At 36.9% G+C, this 10,886-nt stretch overlaps 1 protein-coding gene and 1 pseudogene across 1 annotated transcript; both read left to right on the plus strand.

Moving 5' to 3' along the window:
- Nucleotides 1-50: 50 nt before the first annotated feature.
- On the plus strand, nucleotides 51-2,392 carry LOC114727244 (disease resistance protein RPP2B-like). Its single transcript, XM_028913944.1, has 3 exons — nucleotides 51-293; nucleotides 511-783; nucleotides 2,270-2,392. Exons 1-3 carry the CDS (start codon nucleotides 51-53, stop codon nucleotides 2,390-2,392), a joined length of 639 nt encoding a protein of 212 aa, XP_028769777.1.
- A 4,373-nt stretch (nucleotides 2,393-6,765) lies between these two features.
- On the plus strand, nucleotides 6,766-10,619 carry LOC114727245 (protein MALE DISCOVERER 2-like; annotated as a pseudogene).
- Nucleotides 10,620-10,886: the final 267 nt, after the last annotated feature.

The following is a 10,886-nucleotide window of genomic DNA, read 5'->3' on the forward strand; positions in this document are numbered from 1 at the left end:
ATGGAGATCTATGTTGGAGAAGTATAAAAGAATCCCTGAAAGAACTATCCATGAGGTTAGATCTCAAGATAAGCTATGATTGCTTACAAGATGGTGCTAAGCGTGTTTTCCTAGACATTGCTTGTTTCTTTAAAAGGAAGACATTAGAATTCATTGAAGACATACTAGAAGCCTGTGATGATGGAGCAAGGTTTTACATCGAAATTCTTGTTGATAAATTCTTCATAACTAATGATGAAGTTAACAAACGCTTGTACATGCATGATCTAATACAACAAATGGCGAAAGAGATTGTTAGACAAGAGGCACCATCAAATCCTGGTCAATGCAGTAGATTATGGTATTATAAAAAAGTTTTTAAAGTACTACATGAAAACTTAGTAAGACTCTTCTTTCTATTTGCTTGTATTTATATTATAAAATCGTACATGTATATTGTCATATGCATCAAATTTATTTTGCTAATTTGGCAATATCTAATAATGTCACTTCTTCAACCTTGCATTACAGGGAAACGATAATATTGAAGGAATAATACTTGATCCACCATATCAAGAAGAAGTGGTGTGGGATGGTATAGCTTTTGAGAAGATGAATAATCTCAAGATTCTCATCATTCGAAATACTCAGTTTTTAGCCAGTCCTAAGTATTTTCCAAAGAGTTTAAGATTACTAGATTGGAAAGGATTTCCTTCAACCACTTTACCACCGGCATTTTCACCTTCGAAACTAATCTGCTTGAAGTTATATGGAAGCCATTTCAGATTAGAAAAGCCATTCAAGGTACTCCACCCCCACGCCCTTTCTTTATTCTTTGGTCTAATATCTTTAGCTATAATTTTCAGCCGAGAGACAAGGATCAACTATAATTTAAGTTTCTTCTATTTTTTGCAAATATTCGCACAGATCTCCTTGTATTTTTTTTTAATTTTTCTCAAGTGTTTTTATTTCTCTTATAGGCAAAAGTACATCTCTAGTCCTTTAACTCTACATAATATTTTATTTTGATTCTTTAATTTTATAAATTTTATTTTCTGCCCTCCAACTCTAATACTATTAATTTTATTAACAAAAAGGCTGACATTGAGATTTTTAATATTGACTAAACATCACTAATGTTGGCATATTTAGTATACTTCTTTTAAAAGGGACAATGATTGACACAAAAAATCATCATTTGAAATTAATTATGTTAAGGTTAAAAGACTAAAAAGATTCCTTTTAAAATTAAGAGAGTAAGCCGAAACTTGTATAAAGTTAAAAAACTAAATGTATACGTTTGTCTTATATATATATATATATATATATATTCTTTTAAAACAGATATATTTGTCTTTCTACCACAAAAGGCATGTCCATATGCATACATCCATTTCTATAAATGAACAAGATTATAAAAGTGATTATATTAATATGGTATTAATTAAGTTTTGAGAAAATGATTAAAGGAAAGAAAATAGATAGCGCAAGGAAAAGTACCAGGTCGGTTCTGGGTCATGATGCTGGTAGCTCACGCAGTATCTTGACTACTAGAGTATTGATAGAATGGCACAGCAGATGCACCAGAGAGAGGAGAAGAGAACACCGGAAAGCTCTATGGTATGGGGTAAAGAGAATGGTTGGAGGCACATCCTATTTGTAGGGCCAAGGTGGCCCATATTTCAGGAATGTGCAATCTTCCTCATTTATTGTGGGATAATAGTCTGATTCTACAATCGATAATTAATGTCTGATTGATTTCTTTCCAATCAATCAAGTACTAAATGCTTGATTGAATATTCCCTAATCAATCACTAATTGCTTCTGATTTGTGATTGATTTTCTTTATCCAAGAGATTCTTTTCTTTTGGATCAAATAGTCTGGCCCATCAAGGGCGGGCTTGAGCCCAGTGTCTAACATCTCCCACTCGCACTTGATGGGTCGTCCATAGTGTGATTCTCCTTTCTCATTTCATACTTGGTGCTCTGCCGTGACCGCATTGGCACGATGTCTTCTACTTTGGATGCTTGTTCACTAGAAACTCTTGAGGCGGAGCTAGTGTACAAGGACATCTCAGGTGTGTTTGGATGTTGCCTCAAATGCCCCAGATTTACCCTTGTACTTTTCTTATGGCATGTCCAATCCCTCTCGAGTCAGGTTTATCTAACTCAAACCGCCCGCTTATATGCATTGCATCCACACTTGTGAGTTACTCAATATGCTCACAAGGGACATGTCATAGATACCAGCATGATTGTGTAATTCAGGGTTAATCTTCCTTCTGACCAGTTATCATTCAAGTGTAACTTCATCGATTTCTTGGTATTTGGCCCATTAGACTGGATCTCTCATGATCATAGGGTGCAAGCCAAGGTAGCAGGCACTAGGTTATCCCTTCATAATACTGTTTAAATCTTAAAGGCATCATGAAAGGTTTATTCCTTTTAGGGACTCACATTGAAGTGGGACAAGGGATCTTCCCACTCGCATCCCAATTGCGGTTGATAGAAGCATATGTAGTATGAATTGCACGTCATGATGTTCGTCTTAGTTTGTTAAGAGCGTGTGTTGTTTTTTCTTTATTAACATCATGCAGACTTTAGTTCGAGGCATGCTTAGTGCCTAAAACCAAAACTCTTCACTTGACATATAATGATGTTTTTCAAGATGAGTTCTTTATCTGGCTACAGGGTCCATGAATTGTGTGGACGTTCATGATTCGACCTATTTCATGCATAGATCTCATCCTCAAGCTCACTTGAGGTAGCATGTGTGCAGTGATACTTCTCAACCATTCCATGGCTCTTGCTTCATGGCTGGAGATCACGCAATGTCTCATCTTCTGTGTTCCTTATGAACACTTAAAGGCGATTACTCGTGTGAGAGAGTCAACCTCATCCTATACGACACTACAAGTTTTGCATACCATTGAATAATTTGAAAAGAAAAAAGTAAGTGCATCACTTTATTGAATGAAAGGAAAAATTCAATACATCAGGTTCTATGTATGCCCATAGCCTTTACATGTTTAATGAAAGGGTCTCTTGCTATGGGCTTTATAAGGGGATCAGCTAACATCTTTTGAGTGGAAAGGTATTGAATAGTGACCTACTTTTTAGCAATAATGTCTCTTACAAAATGATACTTAATGTTTATATGTTTGGTCCTATTGTGATATTTTGGATCCTTAGCATAAGCTACTACCGCTTGGCTATCACAATGTATGAGAACTAGTCCCTTATTCGCATCGTTCACTGGTAATTACTCCAAGAACCTTTTGAGCCACACAGCTTCTTGGATGGCAACAGAACACACCACATATTCTGCTTCCATGGAAGATAGAGACATGCATGTTTGTTTATTGCTTCTCCAAGAAATTGCTCTGTCACCTAGGAGGAATGCATATCTTGAAGTAGAGTGGCACTCATTGAGATCTCCAGCCCAATCAGCATAAGAGGATCCTTTTAAGTATAGGTTGTTGCCATCATAGCACAATTCATAATCCATGGTTCCCTTTAGGTACCTCATGATTCTCTTTATGGCTTCCTAGTATTTCACGCCTGGGTTTGATTAGAAACAACTTACAAGTCCAACTACAAAACATATGTTCGATCTTGTACACAATATTGCATGCATCAAACTACCAACTGCACTTGAGTATGGGACTCACTTCATGCACTCTATATCGGATTCTTTTATAGGATACATATCCTCAGTTAGGTTGCGTCCCTTAACAATAGGGGTATCTATGAGTTTGCAATCTCTCATCTTGAACCGTTCAAGGACATTTGTTATGTATGTCTTTTAAGACAAAAACAATAACTTTCTTGAACGATCTCTTTTTATCTTGACTCCCAAGATATATTCTGCCTCACCCATGTCTTTCATTTGAAAATTCAAAGATAGCCAATCTTTGATTGCTTTAACTGCTTTCAAACTTGATCTAGCTAGTAGTATGTCATTGACATACAGGGATAAGATAACAAAGTCTCTCCCTGACCGCTTTATGTATACGTAGTGATCTTCTTCGATCATTTCAATGTTGAACGAGGTTATTGCTTTGTGGAACTTTAGGTGTTGCTGTCTAGATGATTGTTTTAGCCCATAAATAGACCTTAGGAGCTTACAAACTTTTTCCTCTTTACCCTCTTCCATGAAGCCTTCTGGTTGCTTTATGTATATTTCTTCATCTAGTTCCCCATTCAGAAAAGCAATTTTCACATTCATTTGATGTAGTTCCAAGTCTAAACTTACAACTAAAGCCAAGGTCATTCTCATTGAGTTAAAACGTACCACAAGTGAAAAGATATCTTCGTAATTAACCCCTTCCTATCGTGTATATCCCTTTGCCACCAAGCATGCTTTGGGTTTATTGATTGACCCATCTGCCTTTCTTTTGTATTTAAGAACCTAGTTATTCCCGATAGCCTTTCGACTAGGCGGTAGATCAACCAATTCTTATACTTGGTTGGATTTCATTGAATCCATTTCCTCCTGCATGGCACTTTGCCATTTTTCCTTAGCTGGTCCTGTCAGTCCCTCATGAACACTTTTAGGATCTTCCTCGTCATCTTCTAGACTGACGATGAGAGCTGGCCTCTCGACCAATGTTTTAAAAGTCAGACCGAAGAATGAACTGGAAAGAATAGTGGGTCACGGTTGTTTTATCAATCAATGTGAACCTTAATGCAATTGTTTTGGTGTTTTTTTTTAATTAATAATATTTTATTGCTTTAACTGAGTGGGAGCCATTTTCAGATTGTGAAATCCAAATGCTTGAACAAGGGATAAGGTCAGATAAACCAAGAGTGAGAAGGTGAAAGGGGAACCAACATGAGTGAGATGGGAGCCAACCTAGTTAACTCTTGATTGCGAAATTGGCAATCCTTTCATTCGATCACTATTAGTCTTCCTTGAACATGGTTTTTGTATACCATTGAATAAAGTGCATAATTATCTATGTAACAGTGATATGCCGTAAATGGCTATGAAGTCCATAATAGCTAAGCTAAACAAAGGCGACAAGATGAACGGAGATAACTACAGTATGTGGCACCGTAAAATCTCCTATGTCCTGGAAGAGCAAGTCTTCATGGATGTCTTATTAACTGTATTGCAACAACCTGATGCTGCTGCATCACAAAGGGAATAAGAAGCGTATACTGCTTGGAAACCAAAGGACAGTATCACACATGTGACCATGCTAAGTGCTATGGCAGATGACATTATGTGTGGATTCGAAGATTGTGCAACTACCCAAGCTATATGGATAGCCTTGAAGGATAAGTCTGATGGCACTTCTGCCACTAAACTGAGAAGGCTTACCATCAAGTTTGACATGTATAAGCTAAGGCCTAACACTCCTGTCAAGCAACACTTGTGAGACATGTCAAACATGATTTGAGAGCTAAAAGAGGCAAGGCATGCTCTTTCTGATGAGCAACAGGTACAAGCTGTCATAAGATCACTTCTAGCTAGTTGGGGGCACATGAAGGTCAACTGCACGCATAATGAAAGCATAGTGACCTTTACAGATGTGGCATGCCATATCGAGCTTGAGGATGAAACGATGGAGGCTGCGAAGTCCACTAACCAAGCGTACTTAACTAAAGGTAGGGAGGGTTCATCCTCCAAATGGCAGAAGGGAAGAGGTCCCAACAAAAAGGCAAAAGGGGGTTGAAAGACTCAGAAAGGCAAGAAAACCTTCAAAAAGGGCAGAAAGCCTGCCAAGAAGAAGCTTGACATGGTGAAAGTCAAGTGTTATGCTTGTCGCAAGAAAAGACACTTTGCCAAGGATTGCCTTGAGGAGAAGGTATTGAGTTCAAATCCTTCACATTTTTCATATGTTTCTAGTACTGCTTTTATAGCAGAAGCTAATCCTGTATGGGTTATAGACTCAAGTGCAACAGACCACATAAGCAGAGATCGTGGGAACTTCACAGTTTTTCGTTAGCTACCTGCTAAGAGCAAATGACTTTATGGTGGAAACAACGCAAGGGTGGAAGTCAAAGGGATCGGCACTTACAAGCTGACTTTGTAAGGAGGGCGAACCTTGGTCTTAGAGGATGTGCTCTATGCTCCAGATATCCGGCAGAATCTTGTGTCTGTCATGTTTTTAATTAAGTTTCATCTTGGTGTTCACTTTCATAATTATGTTGTTGACATTAAACATGGGATCGAATTTATCGGATCTAGTTATGCTTTGGATGGATTTTTTGTTTTGGAAAATTTTAATAATAATTTCAATTCTAGTTCTTGCTATGTTGTTATTTCTGATATGAACTATGATGTATGGCACGCTAGACTTAGACACATTGGTCAAGAACACATGATCAAACTAACAAAAGAGGGTTTACTAGGAAATGCATCCAAGAAAGAAATTTCCCTATGTGAGCATTGCTTAGCTGGCAAGCCACAAGGAAGCCTTTTGGAAAGGCATCCAGAGCAGAATATCCTCTGTAGTTAGTACACTCTGACATTTGTGGACCTATGACTATGAGTGCAAGGCACAGAGCTTGGTATTTCATTACCTTCATCGATGATTTCTCACGATATGGCCACATCTATCTAATCTCACACAAGTCAGAGACCCTGAAATATTTCAAGAAATACCTCAACCTTATAGAAAATCAGTTGGATTACAAAGTTAAGGCCTTAAGGACTGACACGGGTAGAGAGTATCTATTTGACCAGTTCAAAGCACCCTGTAGCTAGGCAGGTAACTGTTCCCGGTGCCCCCACAGCAAAATGGCGTTGCTCAGAGAAGAAATAGGACCCTTCTCGACATGGTTAGGTTTTTGCTGGCTCAAGCAGAGCTACCAATCTCCTATTGGGGAGACACACTTTCAACTGCTACCTTTATATTTAACCATGTGCCCTCGAAATCAGTCACTTCAACACCTTATGAGCTATGGACAGGACGCAAACCAGACCTAAGTGTCTTGAGACCTTGGGGATGTGCTGTATATGTTCATGACTCCTCCCATAAGTTCAGGAAATTAGGACTAAGAGGCAAGAAGTGTATTTTCATACGCTACTCAAAACATTCTAAGGGGTACGTCTTCATTGGCGAAAATGATGATGACTCAGTGACTGAGATAATCTCAAGAGACGCCACATTCTTAGAGACAGAATTTCCTAGTAAAGGGAGCATTGATAGCACTATATCTTTGTATGAGAATGATAATCAAGAGGAAGCAACCAATATTCCTCAATCCACTAATCTGTGACCCGCTATTCTTTCCGCTAGAATTAGTTTTTGTTGTACTAGTTTAGTTATTCATCTGCTATCAAAACATATTACTATCATGCAGTTGTTTTATCCAATTACCTTTCTCCAATGACTTTATGGTAATCTTCCTTCACTTCTTCAAATTAGTGTGTTGTGTAAGAACAATTTCTCTAGAACTGTTCCCAAGGAACTTGGAGCTTTAGCCAAACTGAAGTTATTGGGTTTGAGGAGCAATAACTTTACTGGAACTATTCCAGTGGAAATTAGCAGCTTATCAGAACTAAAACACTTGTAAGTTAACTATATATTTAATTAGCATGCTTTGATAGATTTTTGGTTAATTAGAAGAAACTACCATTTTGCTGCAGGTTGCTTTGGGGCAATAAAATTGAAGTCAATGTTTGTCAGGATGTTGAAAAGTCCAATTTACCCTCTAAATGGTTATTTGTCGACAAGTGTACTTCATCTATAACATCTGTTTTTGGTGGCTTGCATAGAAAATTTGGAAATGGGTAGGCATAGCTCTCATATTTCTTATAATAACTAATTTTTATTTCCATCTTGTTTTTCTTTTGCCACTTAAATCTTGAGGTTATCCACTGAGTATGACAAATTTTCTCTCTGCAAATATTGTTGTTTTGTAAATTGGAATGTCACATAAATTCTTGATGGTGTTAGCTCTATCCTGTATTCTGATAACATCTTCCCACTGGCATAAAATGCCCACTGTTTAACTTGAAAAAGTAGGGTGCCTTTATTTAGTTGTCATAGATCAGTCATGCAGAATATATGAACGACGAAGAATATTGGTGCTTTCTTATAATCACGTCCTTAATTAATTAGAACCTATGTCTTATAGGTTAGTTCAGAAATTCAGTTTATGTATAATTATGAACCCTGTTTTTCTAACTTTAAATGCATGGCATGAACAATGTATGGCAGAGAAATTTTATACTGTTAAACAAGGCTGTTTCTAGAGTTATTCACATTAAGGGAGAACTTGTGAAATACTTCAATGCTTTGGTGCTGCCACTGTGCGTAGATAACTTCTGCCTCATCTTATTTTCACTACGTTGGCATATATATTACGCCTTTTATTATGTTCTGATGACTGAATATGTTTGCTTCTTTGAAGGTTGAAGCTGGATAAAGCTCTTGATCTTTGTCAAGTGAATTTCTATCACAATCAACATGGTCAGTGAATATTGTTTTATGAATTTTGACCTGTTTAGCCATTGCAATATTTATGACCAATGAACATGCCTTGATTCATGTAGATTTTCATGAGCCTGTGGTTGCCCAAACTATAACAACCCTCATCAATTCCGTACGTCGCAGGTTACTTGATCAATCTAGTAACCTCGCAGCTGCAGCTGCACCTGTCAGTGTTGGTCCTACCAAACCAATTGTTTCTCTTCCAGCAACCTTTAGTAGTGGAGCTTTCCCGACTGTGCCACATGCCAAGCAACAAAATCTATCTCCTGCACCGCCTCCAACTGCTAATTCCCCACCTAATACACCAAATCAAGACCAAACTTCTACTTGGAAACAAGAGCATTCAACTAAAGGCACTTCTGGAAATTTGTGGCTTTATATAATTATTATCATTTCATTTGTGGTTGCGTTGGTCATTATTGCTGTGATTATATTCTGTTTGTGGCGAGCGCGAGCAGCCAAAACAATAAGCCCTTGGAAAACAGGGATAAGTGGACAATTGCAAAAGGCGTTTGTAACAGGTAATATTTTAATAAGTGGATGCAAACTACAATTTCCTGCTGCCAAATGATGTTGTTTCAGTTATGAAATTAAATTGTTATAGAATTGACCAAAAAGTTAAAATCACTACATTCCTAAACTACTTCTGTGTGTGCAGACTCACCCTTTTAATTTGTGCTTTCTTCCTCTTTCTTATTTAAACGGTAGCATTTTTAGGAAGAATTGCTTTCCTTTTTTTGGTAATCATGCAGAGAGGAAATTGACTTATTCTGGTTCTGTTTGAAGTGTTCAGTATAAAAAATTAATTAAGCCTGTGCTTTCATCACTCTTTAATTTGCTTATTGATGTCTTGTAATTGATGTTAAATGTAGGGGTTCCCAAACTGAATCGACCAGAGCTGGAGACAGCCTGTGAGGATTTCAGCAATATTATTGATAATTTTGATTATTACACCATATACAAAGGAACACTGTCGAGTGGAGTTGAGATTGCTGTTGTTTCTACTAATGTCACTTCTTCTAAAGAATGGTCAAAGAATGCAGAGATGTTCTACAGGAAAACGGTCGGTTGCTTTTAAAGCTTACGAGAACGCCCAAAAAAAAAAAACTGAAAATTCTGATATATCTGAATGGAGAACCACTCATTATCAAACTCTTTTAACTAATTATTATTTTTTTTGTTAAAAACCTTCAGATTAGTACATTGTCTCGTGTGAATCATAAGAACTTCATAAATCTTATTGGTTTCTGTGAGGAAGAAGAACCATTCACAAGGATGATGATTTTTGAGTATGCTCCTAATGGTTCCTTGTTTGAGCATCTCCATGGTAATCTCTTTAGTTGTTACTGTGCATAGAACAAATCTGAGTAAATTATATGTTCTCACAACTGAAAATCTTAATTTATATCTATATATATATATATTTTTCAGTTAAGGAAGATGAATATCTTGATTGGAGTGCAAGGACGAGGATTGTTATGGGAATTGCTTATTGTTTGCAGTACATGCACCATGATCTAAATCCACCAGTATCTCATTCCCATCTTAGTTCATCTTCCATTTATTTAACAGATGACTTTGCTGCCAAGGTATTAACCATTTCTGCTTTTATAATCAAAGATTCTAATGAAAATATAAGTTGTGTACAAATATTTTCTTATCATTACCATATTAATTGCTTTGAGTTGACAGTGAACATTGCTTAATTCTTTTCTTATTTTCTATCATAATATTGAGTAACAGATTTTCATTTTCATAATCAGATAGCATATATGAGTTTTGACAACCCATCCATACTAGAAGACAAGTCAACTGAAGAAAAAGGATCTAGCCATTCTCAGTTGCCACCCAAAGCAAATCTGGAATGGTGTTGCTTGAAATAATTTCTGAAAAGCTCCCTTACTCTGAAGAACATGGTCATCTCACCGAATTGGCCGCCGATCACATCAAAAACAACAGAAGCATCAATTATATGATCGATCCCATTCTCCAATCATACGAAAAGGATCAACTTGATGTGACTGTGAAGTAATACAAGATTGCATCCAAACAGATGCAAGGTTCAGACCTACAATGAAGGATGTAGTTTCCAAATTGAGAGCAGTCATTAGTATATCACCTGACCAAGCGGTTCCTAGACTTTCTCCTCTTTGGTGGGCTGAACTGGAAATATTGTCTCTTGAGGCCAATTAAGTTTGTGTATTCTATAACTCATACATTTTTTAAATTGTTTTCCTTCACAATGTTATATCAATGTATGAGCTTTGCAAAATATTTTTGTTCTTTAATTATGTGTTCCTTTTTATTGTCAAAACAAATTTAAGGAGCATCATCTTCCATCAGGAAGGTCGCTGCATATAACATTGTGCTGAAAATTTAGAAGCAAATTATCAGGTTTATCGGCCTTTTTAAAATAAGTAATTTTTTAATATAATCTTTCAATGAATAGGCATCTCCTCA

This window comes from Neltuma alba, unplaced genomic scaffold, assembly GCF_004799145.2.
Source record: "Neltuma alba isolate B1F8T4 unplaced genomic scaffold, ASM479914v2 tig00012454_pilon, whole genome shotgun sequence".
Lineage (NCBI taxonomy): Eukaryota > Viridiplantae > Streptophyta > Magnoliopsida > Fabales > Fabaceae > Neltuma > Neltuma alba.

What these genes read in the sequence shown, in the direction of transcription:
- LOC114727244 (XM_028913944.1), top strand. Translation starts at nt 51, where the DNA reads ATGAGGTTAGATCTCAAGATAAGCTATGATTGCTTACAAGATGGTGCT. An exon ending in AACAAATGGCGAAAGAGATT is followed by an intron (nt 294 to 510) that starts GTTAGACAAGAG and finishes CTTGCATTACAG; the next exon opens with GGAAACGATAATATTGAAGG. An exon ending in GATTAGAAAAGCCATTCAAG is followed by an intron (nt 784 to 2,269) that starts GTACTCCACCCC and finishes CCTTCTGACCAG; the next exon opens with TTATCATTCAAGTGTAACTT.